This window comes from Octodon degus, unplaced genomic scaffold (assembly GCF_000260255.1).
Source record: "Octodon degus isolate 3935 unplaced genomic scaffold, OctDeg1.0 scaffold00007, whole genome shotgun sequence".
Taxonomy (NCBI): Eukaryota; Metazoa; Chordata; class Mammalia; order Rodentia; family Octodontidae; genus Octodon; species Octodon degus.
Window position 1 is genome coordinate 23,615,811 of NW_004524583.1, and position 25,760 is coordinate 23,641,570.

Here is a 25,760-nt window from a genome sequence, read left to right on the forward strand (position 1 = left end):
TGTAGTTACTATGTGACATGGAAATCAGAAGCCATGGATGGACTTGCTTATAGAATCCAAGCCTCCAAGCGCTGCTTCCACACCCAGCCCTAGATTCTGTTTTTGTTCACCATTTGCTAATAATATTGCCATATTATATTTATTGGCCCAAACATAGTTTCCTTAATTTTTAACATTTGTAATTTTTCAGCACATACAAGGCTGTTGTTAGGCCCCAGAGAATGGTGAGGCTCTACAGCTCAGCTTTTCTATCCTACCCCGCACAACTGTGCTCTTTATTTTTAGGCTTTCAATTCTATGGGTACAAATGTAAGCATCTCTTCCCTCTCTTCCCATCTAAATTTAGATAATTAAGAATTGGACAGATGAAAAAGCTTGAAAACTAGATAGCAAAGGAGCTTTGGAGATAGAGATTTTAAAGAGCAAAGTAAGTTGTGGTATCATGTTACTGATAAACCAACGTGCAAAATTATCATGGCCAGTGAATATGTGAACTACACGCCTTAGACCAAGTACTATCAGTCCTGAAAACAACTTACAATCGAGATTCCATCCAAAGCTTTTAGTTCTGGAAGATGATATATTACAAAGAACCGGTAGTTTTCTTGATTCCATACAATAATGTTCCCGTGCAGGTCTAGAATGACCAAGTTGCACAAACCCTAGGTAATAAAAAGATAAGCATTTGTATCTCATACACTGTCTCACACTCTAGCAAGTTTTGTTCTTTTAAGAGGCTGACCATCCTTAAATTATTTGAATTTTCTAGAATTTTCTAGAATGTGTTCGGTTTTAGTTTTTTTAGTATGTGTTGGCTGAACATCATGGTTGCATTCATTGTGGGGAGTTGGTTCATGCACATAACACATGATAACTCTTTTGCATACCCTTTCCTTCCCCTCTCTCCCCAGCCCTCTTCCCTTTGGCCCATTCCTCTTTGCCATTATCTACATATTGTTTTTACATTTGTTTATATTTTAGGTTTCTCCTATAAGAGAAACCATAAGATATTTAAACTAATGAGTCTGCTTTGTCTCACTTAACATTATGGTCTCCAGGTACATCCATTTTGCTACAAGTGGTTTAAATTATTCTTTCTTTACAGCAAAAGAAAGTATATTACATTTTATATTGTGTATAAGTAGCACATGTTCTTTATCCATTCATCTGTTGGTGGACATATTGGCCACTTGAAAGACTTAGTGATGATGAATTATGCAGCTATAAAAATGGGTGTGAATGTAGCCCTGTAGCACGGTGGCTTCAACTCTGGGGAAGATATCTAGAGGTGCAATAGCTGGGTCAAATGGAATTTTTAGTTGAAATATTTTTTAAGGCAGCTCCATACTGATTTCCATAGTAGTCATATTAGTTTACATTTCCACCACCAATATAGAGGGTTTCCCCCCCTGCAGTCTAGCCAGCATTTATTATTGATTTTTTGATGATAGCCATTCTTTCTGCAGTGAGACAATATCTAAGTGTTGCTTTTATTTGCATTTTGATGATGGCCAGTGATGCAGAATTGGTGTGTTTTTAAGAGTGCTTTGAAGTACAAGTGTTATCCTTTCACACTGCTGCAGTGTAATGTTGTGAAGTATGAATATTTCAGTGGTCTATATTACATGATCAGAATCTTTTTTAGGGTTGGTACTGTATTATTTACCAGAGGTAAAGCCTTAGAAGGAGCAACTCATATGTTGAGGATAATGTAAGGGCAATCAAAATGTCAAATATTTACAAATGTTTAATTTAAGGGCCAGCGAGATAGCTCAGCAGACTAAGCACCTGCCTAAGCAAGCGCAGGGACTGGGATTCGATCCCCGGCACCACATACCCTGCTGCTCCATTCCTGGGGATGCTGAGCTGGCCACTGAGACCAGGGATGGTGGCACATGCCTGTAATCCCAGCACTGGGGAGGCTGAAAACAAGAGGATCGCTATGAGTCTGAGCTCATGCGTAATGAGACCCTGTACCAAATACATAAAAAAATTCACTACACTAAAAGACATTACATTAATACTCAAAATACTTCCTCTTGCTTCAAGTACACTTATAACATCAATCTTGCCACTTTTTGAAGTAGTTCAGGCAATACTCTTACATGGTTTTACAAAGTGGAATAAAAAATTCAGTGAATGATGTTGCTGAGTGCCATTCAACGAAAAGGTAGACTCATAACAACACGACAGCATGTTCTTATCCACCTTACTCACAGGACCTGCTATTGTGAGATCTTTTGCTCTTACCCAAAGTCAAAATGACCATGAAAGGCAAATATTTTAAATCAATTCGGGCTCACAAGGCACCATGGCAGCACAAGGAAGACACTCTGAAAAGAGGACTCCGAGAACTGCTTCAGAAAGTCACAAGAACAATGGGAAAAGTGTTTGAACCAAGCAGGAATATTCTGAGAGGGCAATTAATGGAAATGTCCTTTACTGTAATAATTGCTTTTTAAAATTATTTCATATTCACTGAATTTTCCAATGACACTGGATATCATGTATGTGGGTACACAGATATAATGGGAATGAAACCCTGCCACTAGGGAAATCAGTGTGGAGATTCTTTAAAGAGCTAGGATCAGAGGGCCCATATTCTCCTCCTGGGTATTTTTCCAGAAGAACTGAAAACCTGATACCATAGTGATATATGTGTGCCCATGTTTATAGCAGTGAAATTTGTTATAGATAAATCCTGGAAACAACCCAGATGCCCATCAACTGAGGAATAGATACAGAAGATGTGGTATTTTTATACAATGGAGTACTATTCAGCTATAAAACATGATAGATTTGAGTCTTTTGTTAATGGATGCAACTAAGGAACATACTCTTAAGTGAAATAAATCAGACCTGCATATGCAAATATCATATTGTCTCCTTGGTGTAAGAACCTGAAAGAGAAAAATAGAATCTGAAGAGTACAGTAGATACTGGGAAAAGGGAATGAACTTATTCAAAAAGAATGAGTTACTGAGTTGTGGAGAAGGACAGGAGAGGGAGTAGGGGAAAGAGATTTATCTAGGTATGTAAGCAGGATGCTTTGGACAACTGTGTATTTCTGCTGGTCTATGAAAAGGAGCAGATAATTTGTTTTGTGCCTTTTTTTCAATTGTACTTTTCTCTTCTTAATTTCTTATACATTTTTTTCTTCTTCCAATTTTACAGGTATATATCTGGTAATACGAATAACTGGTTAGAAGACAACACTATGTATTACATTAGAACAAGTACCGTGAAGTACACATTGCTTTGTTAAGTGAAATTCTGCATCGCTTGTAATTTTTTTGTTATAATTCTAATTTGTTCTCTCTCTAAAAAATAATAAAAAAGACTCTGCCATTTGAAAAAAGATAAAATTAGAGTGCTTTTGTCTTCTAAGGAGGGTAGTAAAAATCATTGAGGGAAAATGTGCTCCTTATTAATCCAGACCCTTCGACACATTTCTGCTGTAAAGGCAGGACCCTGGGTAGGTGAGAGCAGCAGACGCTAAAGCAAGAGTGAGTAAAGTCTGTGTCGTCGTAGAAATGGGTTGCGACTGGTGCTAGTCACTGGGTTGCTGCTGTAGCTTTAGAAGTTATACTGGAAGAAAAGAATGGCAGACACTTGAATATGAGGAAAGACAGAAAATGGACATGGCTTTTGGTAGAGTAAGAGTGTGTTGGAAATATGTATTAACAAGAAGAGAGGTTAGTGCCAGGCTCATGAAGGGAGGAAGTGGTCAGTGAACTTAGGAAACTGCACAGTACTGTGTATTTTAAATAAACTCCTAGTCTGTAGAGAACTTTAGTGAAGGCCGTTACACGGTACCCTTACTTCATGGTTCCATCAGGAGAATTAAGGAGAATAAATCTGAATAAAAGTGAGCAGAAACAGAGCCTCTGTTCGGAACAGAGCAAGAGGATCAAGGGTTGTGCTGACACAAGAGAATGTTAGACAGCCCCATTCCCCTACCAGACGGGGGAATCTTGGCAGTACCGAAGTTAGGAGGATGGGTTTGTTGCTATTTTGGTTATGACAAAAGTTACCTTAGAAACTTATCTAATTGTGATAATTGTGGTTACACACACACACAGTAGTCCCTTGCTATTCTGTGATTCCACTTTTGTGAACACACTGTTTCACAGGTTTTCAAAAAAATATTAATCTAAATTATTTGTTGCAGATTTTTCACTATATGATGGGATTTTGTGGTAGTGTGCAATACTGTATATGTATTTATGTGTATTATTTGTGGTTTTAATGATTTTTGCCTAAAAATAATTTTTTTCAATGTATTTGGTACAGGGTTTCACTATGCAGGTCAGACTCATACTGAGCCTCCTGTTTTTAGCCTTCCCAGTGCTGGGATTACAGGCGTGCGCCACGATGCCTGGACTCGATTGCTGGCTCAGAGCACCCAGGGGCGGGGCCAGCGTGGCACGCGGGACCAGGGATCGAACCCTGGTGCCTGTGCTTGCCTAGGTGCTTAGTCCATGAGCTATCTTTCTGGCCCCCCAAAAAGTTTTACAATATATTTAAAATGTTAGTTCTGACTTATTAAAATAATATTAAATCAAAATAAAACACACTGTGTACAGTATGTATTTCTTTAGCGGATGAATACATACTGTACTGTACAGTATATGTATGTTGTTAAAATTATGTAGGTTTACCAGTTTAGAAAATGGTCAAGAACATTGGAAGTGTTTTTATAAGTGTGGGAAAAGTTTATAAGAATGTGGGAAAAGTTTATAAAGCCTTAAAACAAGTATAAATACTAAAATGAATATACCGTCGTTACTTCACTGATTTTCATTTATTGTAGGGGTGTCTGGAATGTAAGCTCCATGATAAGTGAGGACTACAGTGTGTGTGTGTGTGTGTGTGTGCTGAATACACATCTGTTAACCTTGTTCTTATGTTATCTTTCTTTTTTTATTTTTCTTTTTTTTTAATGCGGAACCAAGGATTGAACTCAGGCCCTTGCTCTTGCCAGGGAAGCTCTTATTCTACTGAGCCATCTCCCCGGCTATATATATATATATATATATATATATATATTTCCACATTTTCCCAATTCTGCATAGTGAATAGATTATTTTCAAAATGTCCAAAAAACCCGCAAAGAATTCATACCCCAGCTGGTCACCTTTAAATTGTAGATCTCCTGATTGACAGAAATGTAGTTATTGCTTATGTAGAGTTCGATTAGGGTAGAGGTCTTCTGTAAACCACTCAGTGAGGTAATTCTGTTGTTCTCAAGAGAAAGGAAGTGAAGATGAAGCATGTTATCAAAGGTATGCTTTTCCAAGCCAGTCAGAAGGTTGTTATTCATGCTGAGGCGGGTTAACTTAGTCAGCTTGGAAATGCCTGGAAAAAAATAAACAAATTCAAGGAAAGCTCTTGGGAGGCTGAAAGCAGGCAGATCACTAGGAGTCCAATCTATGAAGTGAGACCCTGTAGACCCTTATAGACCCTTACTAAAATACAAAAACAAAACAAAAAACAAAAAAGCCCTACAAATTCAAGGAAAAAATTAAGTGCCTCTGAAAGTGGGATTTTACAAACAGCTGACTGGTCATTTCACTGTAACACTTTCTAAGTTCCAACAGCTTTTGGGATTCTGTAGGATTAACCATCATTGCTTTCCCTTCTGTTTCAGAAGGGTATAATGTTGCGTGCAAGGTCTCGTGCCATATACCGTGTTTTAACCTTGGATTTCTAAGTAGATTTAATTGCCGATCTAATTGTTAAGAAAAAGCACTACAAAGAAACACTTTTTCTCTCAAATAACTTTCATAATAGTGTACTTAATTACAAATTATGATTTTCACTTTCATAATAACACAAAGCTCCAAGCGATCATTAGTCCACATTTTAAAACAGATAGAGTACAAAACTCAGGACAGTGATTCATTATGGAATCATCTGTTTTAAAGAGAGCTCTTTAGCCTACTTGCGCCATTTTTGCATAGACGCACTCTAAGATTGAAGTTCTGAAAATGACACCTTTCTCCAGGATCTACTTCTACAGGTATTATATACTGTGAGCACTCTTAGCTCGGCTGAAGGATAAGCATGCTGTAGTCAGAGCTGATTTCAACTACGTTTGGCATGACAGATACGTTAGGTAACTTTTGGGCCTCAGTTTCTTCTGCATCTATGAGAGAAGTACACAATGGACTTCCAAGAGGTTATGGAAATAAATGGAGTGATTTTTGGAGTGAAACAGTAAGAGAAAGTTCTTAGCAAGTCATAGAACATTTATTTCTACTTCTTTCCAGGTTCACAGTGTTAAGTGTAAGAAGAAGATAATGCTGGGAAAAAATATACATATTATATAATATATATTATATATATTCCAGAAAATGTACTCTAAATCTTTTTTTTTTTTTCTTTTTTGGTGGAACCATGTACTCTAAATCTTGGTGGAGGGAGGCAACACACGTGTTAATATTGAACTTTAAACAGTCAAAATATACATTATTATTACTGAGACATTACCTGAAACTATTTAATTAGATTTGTGGACCCATATAAAAGCTATAAAGTGTACTTTTGATTTTCAATCTTTAGAGAATATAGTTTTTATTTTTTTAAAGGCCTTAACAATTTCAAATATTACCTTAACTTCATATTTTGAAAGACGAATTAGGCGTTTTCATTTTTTCAAAAAAATACCTTACTAATCCATTTATGGAACTGTACCCATCAGGCTTTGGGGACAGGTGGGAACCACTGGGATAGGGGATGGGGGTGGGGAAGTCAGCTTGCGACATAAACTAGTTTGTGACCATCCCACCTGTTGACATTTAGAACATTCTGCTGAAAACTTGCTTGGAACTTCTGTAATGCTCTCCTCAGTGTGTCTAATTTTTCACACGGGCTACTTGGACATTCAGGCTTTGAGGCTTGAGCGTGGTCTAGTGGTTTACCTTCGATCTTTGAGATGCAGTTTCCATTGAGTGTGAGCTCTTCCAAGTTGACACAGCATTCCAAGCCCTCCATTTTCGTCAGATTATTATTGCTGAAGGATGCCCACTTCAAATTTTCCAATTTTTCTAGATTTTTTATTTCAAAGAGATGCTGTCCATCTAAATTTAAGGCAGTTATCTATAGAATAATACAATAATTCACATTATGTTACTTCTGAATCTTGTAAATAAATTCAATCAGTAAGATTTTAAAAGGCCAATGAAATAATAATTCAAATGTGATATATATCAAAAGGATCCTGCAGTGACCAAAAATATTGCACAGTTCTTGTTTTACCCAAGTAACACTTGACAAGATTATAGAGTCCCAAAAGGGGTTCTGCGGTATTTCAGACCCGGATGTGCTGTGTGTTCCCACCGCAGGGATGGGCCAGCCAGCTGCTGCTCCTCTCAAGCACACGCCCCTTCCCAGGGTGGCCTAAGGCCAAGGAGGGTGTCAGGTGGCAGCTCAGCCATCTTAGTCCTACCACAACTCTCTTAAAGGTCCTCGTAATTTCGGGATCTCCATGCAGCTGAGTCACGTTGTCACTGGGCCCACACTGCAGGTCAGTATCAGTACGCATCCCATGATAAAAATGCCAGGAATATTTTTCATTTTAAAAAGCCTCTCTTAGCCCAGTTTCTGTGAATTCCTATTTTCAGAGCCCAGCTGCTGTCTGCCATGCAGGCTCTAGACACAGCTGTGGAGAGTTCAGCTGAGCTCAGACTGCAAGAAGTTGGCAGGCCTCTCTGACCTCTGTCATTCTCTTTGGCTGGATTCTGACTCCTTCCCCTGCTCTCAGAGTCCTGGTCCCTTGCCACCCATTTTGTCTTCCTCTCTGGCTCTATCCTTTAAAGTCTGCTGGCCTCCTGTGACATGTATCAAAATCTGTCCTTTGCAGCATGCCTTTATTCAAATCTCCAATTCTGTGCCTACTCTGTTACATCTATTGCACTTTTAATAGTTTGTTTTATGAAATGTGGTAAATTTATTGATTTGTTTCCTAATAATTACATTGTCCTTTTTCTTTTCTTTTTATTCTTTAAAAGTGAATTTGATATGGGGTTTCACTATACAGCTTAGACTTTTAGTGATCCTCCTGTTTCAGCCTCCCCAGCTCTGGGATTATGTCTGGCTCAGTGGCCAGCTCAGCACACCCAGGGCGGGGCTGGCACAAAGTGTGGTACTCGGGATGGAATCCCAGTCCCTGCGCTTGCTTAGCCAGACACTTAGACCGCTGAGCTATCTCCACAGCCTCTTATTTTCTAAACTTTAGAGAAGGAATAAACCTAAAATTGTATACACTTAATGTGCGCAACTGCTGAGGACCAGCTTAATGTGGTATAGAGCAGGCAATGATTAATACTAATAAACATACACAAAAATAAGTTGAGGTGGGCCGGGGAGATGGCTCAGTGGAATAAGCTCTTCCCTGGCAAGTGCAAGGGCCTGAGTTCAATCCCCGGTTCCGCAAAAAATTAAAACAAAAACAAAAATCCTTGAGAGTCTGTCCTAGACCTACATGACTAGTGGTATTTAAGGACAAGTTACTCTTTAAGTCAATGACCAGAGCTGAGACCAGTGAATACTCCGTGAAGTTCTGAGGACTGACACATGTAAATTCCTTCTAGCTCAGTGGACTAGTTAGCAGACTATCTGGCTACCAGTTAACCATCATCTATCTGCTCCTGGGTGCTCTTCAGAGCTGCATCATTCCTCAAGCCTTGAACCTTGAATGGCCTGCAGCTCACCCCACTTCTTTTCTCAGCCCAGCATCATACCCCTCAATCACTCTGTGCATCTAATAAAGACCAAGGCCATTGAGCCTCATGTCCTAGCCTGTCCTGGGGATTTGACCATCCTGGTGCCCCTTGTGAGTAAAATATGTTTCATTCTGCTGCGGTACCCCTGAGCAGCAGTCCTAGGCCAGGGAGGGGCCCAATGCACGACTTAATTTGATATGCACACCTTTTCAATTAAATGCTGCATGATCTCAATCATATGTAGAATCTAATTAATGCAGGTCTCAATTAGGATAGAAGTGAAGAGCAGCATGCTGGTCATCAGAGGCGGGAGCAAGGAGAATGGAGAGGGCTTGATCAAGAGGCCCACGTTTCAGTAACGCAAGATAAAGCAGTTCAGGCGATTTAATGTACAATGCAGCGACTAAAGTTAAAAATACTCTGTTTGAAATTTGCTGAAAAGATGGACCTTAAATGTTTCTTGCCTATTTCATTTTAATTCATCTCTTCCCATTTTCTGCTCCTTACCTGTGTGTGTCCTCTTTTATGACACACAGTTCAAGGCTAACTTAAAAAATTAATTGAAAGCAAGCTTTTCTATCAGGTTTAATAACGAGCGTTTACCTTCAAGTACCAGCTTCCACACAGGTGTAGACGTGGTCCTAACTTTGAAATCTGTGTCAGGATTTTGGCAGAAGGCCATATGCTTAGTGTCCGTGGTCTCTCCTCTTTAGTACCACAGTGCCTTAAGATACATGACTAGTAAGACAGAAAAAAAAGGTGAATAGCAGAAATAGCAGAGGTTCATCTACACATAGTTTAAAAGTATAATTTCCTTTGGAAGATGTATAATTAATTTTAAAATAGCACATTCCCTTTGCCTTATTTTCAGTATCTGTATATATTTAAATTATCTTTTGATTGCTTAAAATATTCAACTATTCCAAGATAAAACTGATAAAATTTCATAAAGAATTACTACAATACAAACATCTACACATGGCAGTCACTCATAAAACCACCTTGGCAGCCACAGTCCTTCTAACTCCCTAAGAGAATCCCCCATCCTGAGCACTTTGCCCTCCTTTGCCTTCGAAGTAATCCTTATTTCAATTTTTTCTATTATTTACTTGCTTTCTTCATAGTCTATGTTTAACTCAATAAGTAATAGATTTAGTCTCGAGTACATGTAAACATTACATAAACCGAACAATGTCTTTTATTCTGCTTTTTCTTCACCCTTGTAGTCACCAGGTTAATCAACACTTCCACTTGCATATAGCTGGGATCTACTCACGCTAGCGCTGAGCAATTCCCCCAACAACTCCCGTTTCTTAACACCATGGCTGATTCGGTTTGTTACTACAGACAGTGTCATCATGCACATACATGTGAGGGTTTCTTCAGGGTCTATAGCCCTAAGTTAACGTGCTCAGCTCTATGTGGTGTGTGAGTGCACGCACCTGTGCATATGTGCACACACGTGTGTGTGGTTTACAATGCCCCACTGTTTCCCAAAGTGATCGTGCCAACTATAAATGTTACTTCAGATCCTTGCTGAAACTTGATATTGTCAGGCTTCAGTAATTGGTAGGTCATGATGATTGCAGTGTTCATTTTCCTGAATGCTGATGTGGTGACCCACATTTGTTTCTAAGTTAATTGGCTGTTCTAATTCTCTCTCCAGTGAAATGTCTGTTCCATTTTTTCTGTTCACTTGGTTTTCTATTTCCTTATGTATTCTGGATGTGTAAAGAATATCTTTTGACACTTGTGCTGTAAATTTGTTTTCTCAGTATTGTCTTTTTTACTTTCTTTGTAGTGTCCTTTGAAGAAAATCCAATCTTTCATGCTTTATGATCTTTGCTTTAGGCCTAATAAGTTCTTCCTTAATTGAAGATCTTAATCACACTCACTGATATTTTCTTCTAAGACGTTTTTGCTTTTGCCTTTGCAGTGACATGTTTAATGTATTTGTGCTGGTCCCTTTTATTATACAGCCTCCCTCACCTGCAAAGGTGACTCTGCTAATTTTCAAGTTTCCACAGATGTATGGATCTTCATTAGGTTTTCACTCTGTTCCATTGATCTATTTGTCAAATTGCATTGTCTTAAATTTTTTTAATTGTAGGGTAAGTTCCCACATTCCTAGGTACTCTTTAGGAATGTTAAGTATATATATTTTTATCAACAAAAGAGATTCTTCCCTTCATTTTGAATAGACCAAAAATAAATCTAGTGTCCACTGTTTAAAGAATATTTGAATACCCTACAACAATAAAGAGCTAGATAGCTGGGGTAAAGATGTTGAAAATGCTGAAGCTATTTTGGCTAAAGTATAGCCCTGTTAATCTGGATAATAAAGGGGAACCTCCCCACAATGGTTTTTTTTTTGTTTGTTTGTTTGTTTTTTTTGTTTTTTTCAGAACCAGGAATTGAATTCAGGCCCTTGCACTTGCCAGGGAAGCACTTATTCTACTGAGCCATCTCCCTGGCCCCTCCCCACAATGTTAACAGAGTTTGTTCTTTTTAGCCAGACATATAAGATGTCAGTACTGAGAATATGATTCATTAGATGGTTTCTTGAGGCCCTAAGCTTATCTGATCCTCAGAAAGTTGTTTACTTCCATATATATTCTGTAAAGACTCTGGTGACTAGGAAAAAACCAGGATCCTAGAATAGTGGTGGTAAACCTCTGGCATGCGTGCAACAGCCAGCTGTTTATTTTCACTGAAAGCTCTAAAACATTCACCACCCCTGTCCCAGAAGTAGCCATGGGGCAGTGTTCAGGGTTGTTACCAAGATAATTAAACGGGGTACATCTGAACAGAAGATGATCAAGTTGCACGACTGTTTAACATACTAAGGGAAATATGAAATCTTTTTTTTTTTCTGTATTTTAGGGAAGGGTCTACAGGGTGTTCAGGGTCTCACTACTAGGTCAGACTTGTAGTAATTATCCTGTTTACAGCCTCCCAAGTGCTGGGATTACAGGCGTGCACCATCACGCCCAGTCTCAATCGCTGTCTCAGCATGCCCCCCTCCGGGAGGCGAGGCCAGCACGGCAGGCCCGGGAATCAAACCCCCAGCTCCTGCACCTGCTTGCAGGTGCTTTAATCTGAGGAATATGAAATCTTAAAGATAGAAAATGAGTATGGGAAACATTTGTATGTTCCAAAAAGCACACAAGAAATATTAAATAGAAGCCAACCTGAGTGATCTTTGTTCCACTGATAAATTTCAGAGCTGCTGCTGTTTCTTCTTCAGAAATAAAGAGCCCATCTAAATGTGTGAGGGTCTTTAATCTGCCAATGACGCTCAGTCTCAATGTGGCTGGCTTGGGAAAAACAGCAAAACAATTTTCACAAAAGATTAAATACACTATGAGTGCTTTTTCATTCCTTTCCATATAATTGAAAATTAGGTATTTCCTTATGCATAAAGCATGATTGAAAACACAGTGATTATTGATTCCGGGCCAATAAAGCCAAGATGGTATAATGAAAGACATTCATGAAAGGCAACTTCCAGAACTGCTGCAGAAAGTGACAAGCGTGATGGCTTATGTGTGCTGGAAGTGAGGGAGAGATGCTGAGGTAGGCTAGTAGCAGTGGGTCTTTTACTTTCACAACTAAAATAATTAAGCATTCGCTGTTTTGCAGTCATACCTCATATATTTAAAATTTAAGGCTTAATTTAATTATTTACATAGTAATTGAAATGAGGGCTGGTGAGATAGCTCAGTGGACTAAAGTGCCTGCTTAGGCAAGCGCAGGGAATGCAGTTCGATCCTTGGCATCACATGAGGCACCAGCCCTACCCCAGGGTGGGCTAAGCCAGCCACAGAGCCTGGGCATAATGGTGCCTGCCTATAATCCCAGTGCTGGGGAGGCTCAAAGCAGGAGGATCACCATGAGTTCGAGCTGCATAGTGTGACCCTGAAACAACCAAATACATTTAAAAAGAAATGAACGGAACGCTAAGAACTACTCTGTTTAAGTGGATGGTTCTCTTGGCAAGGTGGGAAATTCTATGAACTGTTGACTGAATTAGAGAACCACCGCAACTACCTGTGTCAGTTCACATGGGCAGGAAGCCAGAAAGGGCCAAGTGCCACCAATAGGCTCTTCGGTCCTTGATTCCCTGACTGGGCAATGGGGATACCTATACTATTATCTAGGAAGCCTGCTTTGGCAAAGGAAAAATACATTTCAACCATAAGTTTAAAAGAAGAGATACAACAATATAAATTTGATAATATGTTCAATTTAATGAAATGAATTATTCTTTAGTTCTTTTTAAAATGTAGAACATAGCCTCATGTATATCTTTAAGAAGAAGAGCAAGGAAGAGTCTTGAAATTACAAGTTTTAGGTTTACCTAGTATACTTGGAGATATCCTTAAACATAATTATTGAAAATTTAAATTATATATTTTTATGATAATAAAAATATTCAAACATATTTCCATTACAAGTTCATAATGCAGACCTATGGTGGGTGATTTTTGGACTTAATATAGAAAAGAAAATGCAGAATGCAAACAAAAATTAGAAAACATAAGACATATCAGAATCAAACTGATTCCTCCTTAATACTGCGCTTTGTCTGGGTTCTTGTCCTTCATCACAGTAGGATTCCAGTGCACAGCCATACAAGTTCCCTGGAGCATTGCAAAAGGCAATGATATAAGCTACCTTAGGGCAATGTTTTAGTTTTCAAAGTGAATGTAAATTTTAATTATCAAAAACAATATGACTGAAACCTTTAAAACTTATCTGGCAATTCATCACATCATTGCAAGAGCCAAATATGACCTTAAGTTTAATTTATGAAAAACTTCAATTGGACAGGTTGTTCATATGGGAGTTAAAACATGTTTTCAAAGGAACCTGAGGCTAAAACTAACTTCTATACTGAAATAATTGCGTATAAAACAACATGAAGTCCTGAAGCTGAGTGGACAAGCGTGACCTAATAGCCAATGTGCTTCTCTTCACTGAAAAATAAGGGAGAAATCTTGGGGAGAGCCTTAGAGCAGCACAGAGGGGGAGGAATGAAGGCCAACAGCAATATTTTTACAGGATTAGAGGTTACACAAAAGCCTGACATGAAATTACAGCCCTTGATTCACTTGACCACCACAGGTTATGCAAGACTTAAAGGAACTCTACAAAAATACAGTTGGCCTGGTGCTGGCTGTTATTAATAGCAAAGTAGTGAGGAAATGGCTTTGAAATCAGGGTGTGTGCCTTTTCATAACCATGCCTGTTGCATACCTTCTGCCATGGATTGTGCTGAATATTAAGGGTGAGAAGGCTTGTGGTGTGTTTGCACAGCACGTTTATTTCATCTCCAGATTTTTTCAGCTGATTCCAGCTCAAGTCTAAGTGCTTCAGTTTCATCAGCCCTCTGAAGCCCTCCAGGGTGATCACGTGATTGTGGCTTGCATCCAAATATTCAAGGTTGTACTGCAACACACAAAACAGAAGTGATGCTACATTTACAGCATTCTTTTTTTCAGTACTTCACATAGCTGATCGCGGTGGTGCATGCCTGCAATCCCAGCACTTGGGCGGCTGAGGTAGGAGGATCAGTGCAAGAGGCCAGCCCGGGCTACATGAGTTCAAGGCCAGCTGACTCTGCACAGAAAGACCCCTGACAAAACTGCTCCCCCGATGAGAGTGCACATGCTTTCTTATAATTCCAACAGAAAACCTTTCCCTATGTAGAATTTTGCATCTATTTAACATTTTCTTTTTCTTTCTCACATTTTCCAGATCATTGTATGTTCTTCAAAATCATTTTTTATGATGGGGAAATAAGATAATTCCATGACAAAGAACTGAAAAAAGTTATGACCACCAAACTGGCTTTACAGAATTCCCTGAGACATATTAGAAAGAAATAACGAAGACAACAACAGAAATAACGAAGGAACACCAATAGAAATAAGCTGCTAGATAGGACAAGCAATTAAGCAGAGCAGAAAGAAAGGAAAGAGACAAGGAAAAAACATAGAGGGATTTGTTGCAATAGTGTTTGTAAATAGGATATCATGTCTGCATCTTGTACAGCAAATAACCACTAAGAAGAGAGTATGTAATGTGTTAATTATTGAAACTGTCCTACCAATTTGATTGAAACTGTCTCATTGCTATTTGCTTCTCAACAAAATTATGGAAAAAAATAAAAAAAATTAAAAAAAGAATTTAAAGTATTAAAAAAACATGCAAAAGAAAAACCAATACATATCAGTTATAATTACCAATGTAAATGGTCTCAACTCACCGATCAAAAGGGACAGACTGGCAGAATGTATCAAGAAGCAAGATCCAGCAATATACTGCCTTCAGGAAACACACTTAATCCAAAAAGAAATTCAAAGGCTAAAAGTCAAAGGATGGAAAACAATTCTCCATGCACAGGAACCCAGAAAAAAAAACCAGGGTTGCTATCCTATTTGCAAACAATTGCAAGCTTCAAGCCAAAGCTATAAAAAGAGATAAAGAAGTTCACTACATACTTCTTAAGGGAAAGCTCCAAGAAGAGGTAACAATCATAAATACTTATGCATCCAACACAGGTTCACCCGACTGCATAAAACAAATATTAACGGACGTGAAAAACCAAATAAACACTAGCAGTTGTGGTGCAGAACCTTAACATCCCATTCTCACAAATGGATAGGTAAGTGAGACAAAAAAATCAACAAAGAAATATTAGAATTAAAACAAACCAAGTGAGTTCAAAGTAAGTATGCAGTGAGTTCAAAATAAGCCTCTACCACATAGTGAGACCTTGTCTCAAAAAAACCCCCCAAAAACACAGAAATTCCCAGTACTTGAATTCTCATTTCTAAATACCTTTTCCATAAAAATTTCTGAATTGCTATAGAAGTGCCATTCTCATTCCTGTTTTCTCTCTTTTAAAAAAATCAGTTTTTATGACTGCATAATAATAGAATTTGTGGATTATTATAATTATTTAAGCATCTTATGTGGGAACTTCCTATTTCTAATTGTTAGTGACACTCCAGAAAACACCAATGAGAATGATACTTCTATGGCAATTTAGACATTTTTACAGAAAAGGTATTTAGAAATGAGAATGCTAGTACTGGAAGTTTCTGGGTTTTTTTTTTTGAGACAAGATCTTGCTGTGTGGTGGAGGCTTATTTTGAACTCGTTACATACCCGAGGCTGGCCTTGAAGTGCAGCAGTCCTTTTGTTTTGGTCTCCTGAGAGCTGGGATTACAGGTGTGTGTCATCACACCTGAGTAAAGATTTTTGTATTGGGAAGAGTTTTAAAAATACTTCTACATAACTTTTTTTTTTTACATAGCTTTCAAGGACATTTGCAAAATATTTTCTTCTAACAGTAGAAAATGAGAACACTCATTTCCTTGTATACTCAGGGGTCTACCTGCTTGATTTTGATTTATCTTGTTTATTACTAGTGAAGCTGAACATCTTTCCATGTATTTCCATTAGTTATTTGAAATTGTTTTGCTTGCTATATGTCTTGTCTTTCATTATTTGTTATATTACGTGTCTTGCTTGTTTGTAAGAAATTTCTATGACTTTAGATTGCTGTATTTATTGCACATAAAATTTGTTTTTAAAATGTAATTAATTCAGATCCAGAACAATAAAAAGACAAAGAGAACTATAAGAAGTTACTTTTGCAATGCAGCTTTTAAAAGGAAAACTATTATAATATATTAAAAATAAATGAGATTTCTTCTTAGCTTAATTAAAACAACACTCAAGCTCACCATAGAATTAGCATTCCTTTATCACTCACAGTTTGTATTGCTGGAATAATACTTATGGTGGTTCAGTTTTCAAGAGATGAATTCACAAATCATCAGATCCTCAAAAAAATCTGTAAGCCAAACTGAGCAACTGATTTCTATTCTTATAAGCAAGTGTAGATAAGTAAACCAAAACAAAAGCTTTGAATAGTTGTCATTTCTTCAACAAAAGGCTGCTTCCCAGTAAAGTATGAAAGACATAAGCTTAACTAAGTCTTTTAAATAACATCAATTCTTTTTTTGGTAAAGCTTTACTCAAGGTCCTTCTCTTCCTGGTCTGCATGGCTGCTTGGTGGAACTCTGTTGCCATGAGTGGCCCTCGGTGCAGACTGGCATTTGAGGACGACAAAACCATGAAAAGATAACTGGCAAAAAGGAGGGTGGGCACCTCCTTTTTGCATCCTCAGGAACTTGGTAAATTTTCATAGATGGCATTTTCAGTTTTGAAGTCAGGTTTTTCTGTTCTGATACTTTTGTGCATCAGTTTAAAAATCTGCCTTAAATTATAGTCCAGTTCAACTTGTGAAGTTTAAGACCCACAATAACATATTTAAACTTTCTCAGAAATACTAATTCATTCTCTAAATATAAATGGGTTATCTCTAGAAGTGAGAAATACCTTAACAATGGAGTTCTCATTTAATAAAATAAAACACGGAGAAATACTGTTCTATAAAGCATTAGAGGTGTAATCTAAAGTGAGGGTGCTGTTAGCCATACACAGTTGTTAGCCTCTGGTCAACTCCAAGTGGAATGGAGCTGTTTCCAGAGGAAAAAGAATGTTCTTATGCCTTTCTTTTAGAAACTTTTCAGGGCTGGGGAGATGGCTCAGTAGAATAAGTGCTTGCCTGGCAAATGCAAGGGCCTGAGTTCAATCCCCAGTTCTGCCAAAAAAAAAAAAAAGAAAGACACTTTATTTTTCTGATACTGTTATTTGAGGCAAATGAATGCTACATATGCAGTGTAGCATATACCTTGTTTACAATGCTAAAATGTTCTATAAGAACACTACCGTATATCGCTTTAGTTTTCCACTACTTCTAAAGCCCAGTCCTTCGTCATATAAACCAAGTCTTAGGTCGGGTGGACATAACACAAGGACAAGATGAGGAACCCTGCAGCATTAATACATTTTTGTCTTCCTATGTGGAATAACCAAACTAAGTCATTTGCATAAAAAGTACAAAGAGCACAGAAACTGTCCATATCAGACACATACTTAAGGGCAATGTTACAAAAAATGAGATATCCCCAGGGAAAGATGGGAATTCCAAATGAGTGATTCAATTAAGACAGAATTCTTTTTATTATTTTGGGATAGACATAATATTAAATACATGTCCAATGCCAATTCTTATTGGACAATATAGAGACAGTGACCATATAGGTTCAATTTCTCTGATCCCCTATATAAAAACAACAGAGCAGATACATAAAACTAAAACGCTAAGGATGAAAAGCCCACTGCATTCAATGGACTCTGTAAGCCCTACAAGGAACTGGTGGAGATGAGCCATGGATAAGCACTAGGCCCACAGCACATAGTCACTGGACCTGCAGATCTGTTCAGTTAGGACAAAACCTGGTATCCTTCTTTCCATGCTATTCTGCAGACTGGCAAGTGGATGTCTAGTTTGGACTAGACCCAATTCCACTTCTTCAGCAAGACTTCTGTTTGACAAGACAAGACTGTAGGAGGCCCATAATATCTGGCTGTCTTGCTGTTGTGATTGCAGGAGGCATTGTTTCATTTGTAACTGTGTGTTTGATGCTCATCACCAGTCCTTATGGTGATGGGTCTCTAAACATTTTCATTGGTGCTCGCTTTGGCGGCACATATACTAAAATTCTAAATACTTTGATTGTCTGGAATATGTCCCATTATAGATCCTAGAAAGGACATGTGGAAACAATATCAAGGAACTGTGTGCCTTTAAGAAATAGTAGGGAACCAATTTCTTACCTTGAAAATTGGTAAATAATGAAATATTTATTCTATAATTTCTATAAGAAAGCTACTACTGGGTAATAAAACAATAGATAAGGAAACACGTGCTTTTGTAAAAGTATTCAAAAGAACAAGAAATGACTGAATAGGAATAATAGCATTTTGTAATTTCCAAGAAATTAATGAATATAGTCTTTCAAAAGGCATATATGATTGTATCAGGCAAACCAGAAGGGCCAAGGCTGTGGAAAACTCTGGGGCAGAAAGCCCAAGCACTTACATGTCATTTGGAACGAAACAAGGTGGAAAGAAAATCTTTAAATGGAAAGAGATGTAAAAGGCACAGTACAAAGGTGATTCGTGAGTAGTGAGCATACGTTTTGCTGTTAGATTATATTTCTATTTTTATACAGTGCACATGCACAACCTCTGAAATAACGGTAAGATGCAACAAACAGAATAACTGACAGAGAAGAAAGCAGAAAGACAGTACTGTTTTTGAATGGCAAAGGCAGACAGCTGTGCTGGGATGTGCGCTTGGGTGACACAACTAGTTGGGCAAATGCAGGGAGAGGATTACTACAGAGCTCAGTGTAGTGATTTTTTATGGAGAGATGAAGGCAAAGGATTCAGACGAGGAGATCTTCCCCCCAGGCAGCGAATTCTATTTCTTGACCTGGATGCTGGTTCCCAGCACGTTTTCCTCTTGCTGATGTTCAAAGTCATACATTTGTTGTTTTTAGTTCTCTGTATTTGTTTTATTTTGTCATAATGATCCAAGATTACACATAAATATCCGTGTGGAGTATCTTCTCTCTCTGGCTACCTACAAAATCTGAATAGTCATTTTTAGAGACCTATAACAGATACCTGACTATTCATTGACAGTCCACGTCTTGCCACCGTTGCTGATCTTAAAATTCAAGAATTCCACCTGGACATAAAATGTGCCCAGCTCCCTTATCTGTAAAATGAGCAGGTGAAATTCTTCCCTCAAGGAGACTGTGAAGCTGTGACGGTGAAAGCAACATTTTATTACTGGAAAACAAAACCATGTGTGAAACAAGAACTGATTCCAGCCTCTATCCAAGTACAGTATATGACTTAAATGTTTACTCTTTGAATTTGTGCCTAAGCAAACTTTTAACGACTGTCATATCTTTTAGAACGGTTAACAAGTCATTAAAAATGTAAATAAAAATGCCAATAATCTACAGTGCTGGGACCTAGATTAAACTATCGCCCTTCCACACTTATTTTTTATTCAACTGCATGCTGAATACAGGAATTCTATGTACTTAAGGGGTTAGGTATAACAAGAGAAAGAAAGGAGGGGTTTAACACTCAAACTTAAGGGTAGTAAATAAGGTAACAGTTCTCACCACAATGGTCAAGAATCAGTGAAAAGCTTTTATACGGTTGCAAAGAAGTAGCGAATAAATAAGAACTGAGAATAAAATATTCTGAAAAGGTACATGACTGACCTGGAACCTGCATAAACATGGGATGCTGGGTTGAAGTTCTAGAACCATATATATAAGTATTTTTGTTACAGGATATATAACAAGAAAACATAAGTCAGACAAGATCCAAGCCTATGGCATGCACACTGATGTTAAGCAAAATCTGTGCATGTGACAGAAAGTACAAGAGACAGAGAAATGAAAACCTGGATAACAAGCAGATGGGGAGAAGAGGTCATGTTAGATGTAAACTCGTAGTATAGGCGAGATAGCTCAGTGGTCTAAAGTGCCCGCGGAGGCAAGCTTAGGCAGCCGCAGGGACCGTGGTGGGTGCTACGCCAGCCCCGCCCCCAGGGTGGGCTGAGCCGGCCACAAAAAAATAAAATACATACATAAATAATAAATAATAACATGGTAATACAGAAAATGAAGAAGAAACAATAGCTCACAGAAGGAATAAAAGAATAGTGGGAAAGAACAGAAAAATGGAAATAGCACTTAGGAAAGGACACTTTACAACTAAATCTGAGAAGTTATTTTAACATATTTAATATAGCTAGAGATCTGATATGAACACAGGTATATTTTTGATTTGCAAATGAAAAGACTTATTTTAGAAGAATAATGAAATATAGTGTGTATATGCTTTCTTATTTGGGCTGCATTATTATTATTATTTTTTTTTTTTCGGAACCGGGGACTGAACTCAGACCCTTGCGCTTGCCAGGCAAGCGCTTATTCTACTGAGCCATCTCCCCAGCCCCTGGGCTGCATTATTATGCATTTGGTATATATGAAGTCATAATTATAAAGGTAATTTATTCATTATTTCAATTTACTTAAATATTTTCCAAAAGCCCCAAACTGTCCTTTCAAAAGAGTTTTCTTTAAAATAATACCTATTCCAACTTATCTTTTAGTTTTATGGTTGTTTTTGTCTCCCAAGGATTAAAAAAATATTAAACTTGGCATATGAAATTTGACCACATTCAAGTTATGCAATGTGATTTGGTACACACTGTGTAATGACTACTGTAATCTAATTAACACAACCATCACCACATGCACGTTGTGCATTAGGTGTTAGCACTAGTTCACCTTATAACCTTATAACTAAGATTTTATATCTTTTAGTCAACAGGCCTTCCTTTCCTTCAGCTCCTAGGCAATGGAGCTATCGTTTCATTCTTTGCTTTCAGGAGTTTGGCTTATTTTAGATTCCCAACTACACTTCTTACCAAGTAGTATACATCATCTAAGCAAGTCAGTTCATTAAAGCTGATGCTCAGTTTCCGAAGTCCTGTTAATTTGGAGAGATCTCGCAGTTTACTCAAGCTGTTGCCATGTAGATTAAGACTCTGAAGTGGAAAAAAAAAATATATATATATATATACAATTACATTCTATGTCTTATCTAAGTGTGACTATCTAACATGTTTAGAACAATTACTTGCACCAATATTTTCTGTTTAGGGGAATTCTTGATGCTTACACGTTTTCTGCCTTCAAATAGCTGTGAGTGGTACAATGTGAAGACTATATTCATTGACAGTGTAGGAAAAAACAATGTCTCCAAGAAAATGTATTAACACAACTGACTACAGTACTTTCAGCAAGTAGGGATTATCATAATACAACCAGGTGTCTGTTCTCAGTCATCTTCACTTACCAACATCATCTTCTACTGTGCTTATTACTGACGTCTTCAAAGGGAAAAACAAAAAAATTCTTAATAGCAACTAAAATCAGTGTGAAGAAGGGGCACATTATGAAAACTAGTGATCTTACAAGTCACATACGAATATCACCCATAATAAGTCTCTACACACACTTTACATTTAACATATCTACAATTGAAGTATTCATCTTTATATGCCTCCTTGGTGGCCTATATTTTTTCTCAGTTAAGGGTTTTGAGATCTAACTTGACATATTATTAACCACCTCTTTTCCACATAAACTTGATTACAGAAGTGTTTCTCAAGCCACCTGTTACACTTCATCATCACTACTGCTCTGTTAGTACAGATAATATATCTCCCCTGTATTACCACAATACAGTAATTTTCTAATTTCCAAATGTCAGAATTTAGTTAAATCCATCCACTAGCTACCAAAGTTTTGATCTCTAAAGCAGTCTATTCCTTAATGAGGGGGCTCTATACTTTGAATACAACTTCCAAAGCCCATCCTAATGTGGCTACAACCTTCTCATCCAGCCTCAGCTTCCTATGTCTTCCTTTAATTCCAACCTGTATCTTGACCTTCAGTGGTCATAATCTATATCCTACTCACTCAAAGACACCAGTATCTTTCACAATCATGTACCCATAGGTGGAGTGTTTCACTATCTAAAAGACAGAAGCAACCAAATTTCTCAAATGCTTCAATATTTGATTCAAAACTCACCGCGGTGAAGCACTCCCAGCAACGCTAAGGTTCCTACACTTGTTAACAAATCTCCTCCACTCCACTGCTGCTGAGGTAGGGAAAATAATGAAACCCTAATACTTACTTCATTGCCCAAGACATAGTGACTTCATTATAAATTAAATAAAAAACCATATTTATAGCTGATGACCCAAATTTTTACCATTTAGTTATGCCATGAAAGAATATAGAATTCTATGTTATGTACTGTGGGGCTTTTGTTTTTATGATTTATTTTTATGGAAAGCCTCATCAAATTCAACCTAGTGGGAAAGATAAAGCACAGGAAACGTGCCTGTAATTGCTCTATAGCAGTGGCAGGAGGGAAAGAATGCAAAGGTTACAACAGCCACACAGTCTTGATGCAAGGCCTAGTGTTCTTGCTAGAGCAGACGCTACAGAAAATTTGCTGGCTTTTAAGAAGCACAGGCCACCTTATGATGAAGAGGCCGCTCCACTCATGCGTTACGGATGCCAGTCGAGCTCACGCAAAGTTGGCTGCAGCCATAGCAAGTGAGTAAATTAGCAAGCCGAGCTCTCTTCTCTTCTTACTTTATAAACCAAAAATAATCAAAAGACTATATCCATCGATAGTGTAGGAAACTATTCAGCAACTATTTTCTGGTGTTGAATTAAATTTTCGTTTAATCCTTTTACACCTACAGGAATACATACTATGGAAGCTCAATCTAACCACAATGCATTCTTTTTTTTTAAATTTTATTTTATTTATTTATTTATGTGTGTGTGTGTGTGTGTGTGTGTGTGTGTGTGTGTGTGTATGTGGCCAGCTCAGCCCACCAGGGGGCGGGGCTGGCTGGCATGTGGTGCTGGGGGATTGAACTGCGGTCCCCGTGCTTTGCTAAACTTGTTCTAAATAGGTGCTTTAGACCACTGAGCCATCTCACCAGCCCTACAATGCATTCTTTAAAAAAATTTCATCACTGAAACTTTATTATCAAAAATATATCACTCATATATTAGATATTGACATTATAGTACAAAATAATTTCTCCATACTGCTGGCCAGAACATTGGTCTTATAGTCACTATTCTGTACGATTGTGATAAATAAACTAACACTGTCATCATATTATGAAAAGTTCTTCTACTTATAATGATTACATTGTTAAGTTACAGAGAAGTCTGGATAAGGTATACACTAAAACCTCCTCTTTACATCCTACCTTAAAAGATTTGATGAATAATGATGAGAAAGTTTCATCAAATCCATCCCACACATCTCCAGAAAGGGAATCATTTCAAGACCAGGGAAGACTATTGATTCCACTTATTTTTTTAAATGGTTTCGCTCTCTTTTGTCTGTATACAATCACTTGAGAAAGATTTGCCTTACACAATAGTCCACAAACATGGCAGTGGAAAAATATCTCTTCAGATAAAGGCAATTGCGTTCCTTCCAGATAAAGTAATTTATCTGTGTCTCAGTTTTGACTGTATGCCAGGATTGGGTGTGTTAACCCTAGAAACTAATTAGAAATGTGCATACCATCACCTTAATCCTATAAAGACAGCTTATTCCTCAGATAAATTACTTGCTAATTGGAGAGGCACCTCAAAAGGACATTCATTATTTGAAATGTAGGTAGGCTGAACTGAGATGTGCTAAATGTAAAATATACTCTAGAGTTCAGACTTAATCGGAAACGATCGCAGTAACAGATTTGCATATTAATTACGTGAAAAAGGACATATTGTAGATACCTGGCTTAAATTAAATATATCGCTGAAATTAATTTCACCTTTCCACTACAAAACTTAAAATTGTACGTAGATTCTCAATGCACTGTTGGAGACCACTGGTCTAGGCGGGCACTGCCGGGTACTTTTAGACTAGAAAGCACGACCCCTGGCATCAGCAGCAGGTGGCTTGGGAGCTTCAGGCCTTATGCGCTGCAGTCTAATCTCAAATTCCAGGTTCTTGTCTCCAAATTTCACTCCTCACGAGTACTCACCACAATATGCGTGTAGACATTAGTCCTGGCAAGGGCAAGTATTGTCTTATCATCCAAGCTGAGAAGTTTCGGCCGAGGCTTAGTCCTTGGCTCCATTTTCATGACTTCATCATCAAGTTTCAAATCCTGGGATAATATTGATCCTTCGGAATAGTTTTTGCTTTCTTCTACGATGATGTTGTTGAATGTAGAAAACAAAGAGTGGGCCTTGACCTGGACATTTATTTAAAATGTACAAAATATGGTTGTTGCAGTTATCATTTTGGAGAATGAGCAAGCTGGGTAGAAAAGGTGAAATAGCAAGTTTGAGCTACATGGCACAGTGACACCTACGAGGGCCCGAGTCATTTAGGAATCTACAGTTAGATGAGGGATTAACGATTAACTATTAACTAAGAGTTCCTTAAAACTGGCAAAAGAATTTTAAAATGTTCAATAAAAAGGACTAGGAAGAACCAACAAAAGACTAGACATCCTGAGGCATAAATCAGAAGGGATGAAATTCACATTGAAGAGAAAAAAAAATGTAGCCTCTAACCAAAACCCATGCAGGAGAAAGCCACCCAGAAGAGCAGATTTTAAAAACTGGTGTTCAGAGAGGGGCGGTGCTGTGCTCCTTAGAAAACTACCAAATCACAGTAAGAATTGTGCAGGAGTGAGCAGAAACTCTAAGAGCACACGGAAGGGGCTCCAACTATCCATAATAGTGCACCAGTAAGCCTTTAAGACCTAGGAGAATAAGGCATCTATAATTTTTTAAAAAGCTGCTATAGAAAATAGTTTAAACCCTTCAAGGTTAAAATAAAAACAATCATTAATACAAAGATACTTAATAAATGCTGAGAAACCAGGTGGCAGCAGGTCATGATAGCAACCTGGAAGCCAGCGTGTAGCAATCAACAGAAGAACACATTCAGTCATATGTACTCAGCCCTGAAATATGTCCCAAACACATTTTTCTCCCCTGTTTTGTAGGGAAGGATCTACAGGGTGTTCAGGGTCTCACTACTAGATTGGACTCGTAGTGATCTGCCTGTTTCCAGCCTCCCAAGAGCTGGGATTACAGGCACGCGCCCCATGCCCAGTCTCAATTGCCCTCTCAGTGCACCCCGGGGGCGGGGCTCACACAGCAGGCCCCGGGATCAAACCCCTGGCCCGAGTCTGCTTGCAGGCGCTTTAATTCGCTGAGCTATTTGCCCAGCCCTCCAAATACATCGTTAAAAGCAACAAACAAACCAAAAACCCAGAAGACTTGGAGATGACTTGACTAGATACAAGGGTGCGGGTTGTTATAAACACAAATGCACAGAAGAGGGACTGAAAGCAAACCCACAGGGCCGTGCAGAGGCAGTGCCTGGGGGAGGGGAGCGGTGTCGGCTCAAAGAGAAGGCAGCTTTCACCCTTACGGGTTGCCTTGAACA

The 25,760-nt window shown here is 38.1% G+C and overlaps 1 protein-coding gene across 1 annotated transcript in view; it reads right to left on the bottom strand.

Annotated features, from left to right (window-relative positions):
• Positions 1-25,760, bottom strand: part of LOC101592728 (leucine-rich repeat-containing protein 9) — a 120,796-nt gene that overhangs the window by 40,751 nt on the left and 54,285 nt on the right. Inside the window, 8 exon segments of the mRNA XM_023701646.1 lie at positions 533-662; positions 5,138-5,358; positions 6,924-7,101; positions 9,330-9,464; positions 11,918-12,043; positions 13,986-14,177; positions 21,172-21,291; positions 24,340-24,552. Of these exon segments, the coding sequence (XP_023557414.1) occupies positions 533-662; positions 5,138-5,358; positions 6,924-7,101; positions 9,330-9,464; positions 11,918-12,043; positions 13,986-14,177; positions 21,172-21,291; positions 24,340-24,552 (1,315 nt within the window).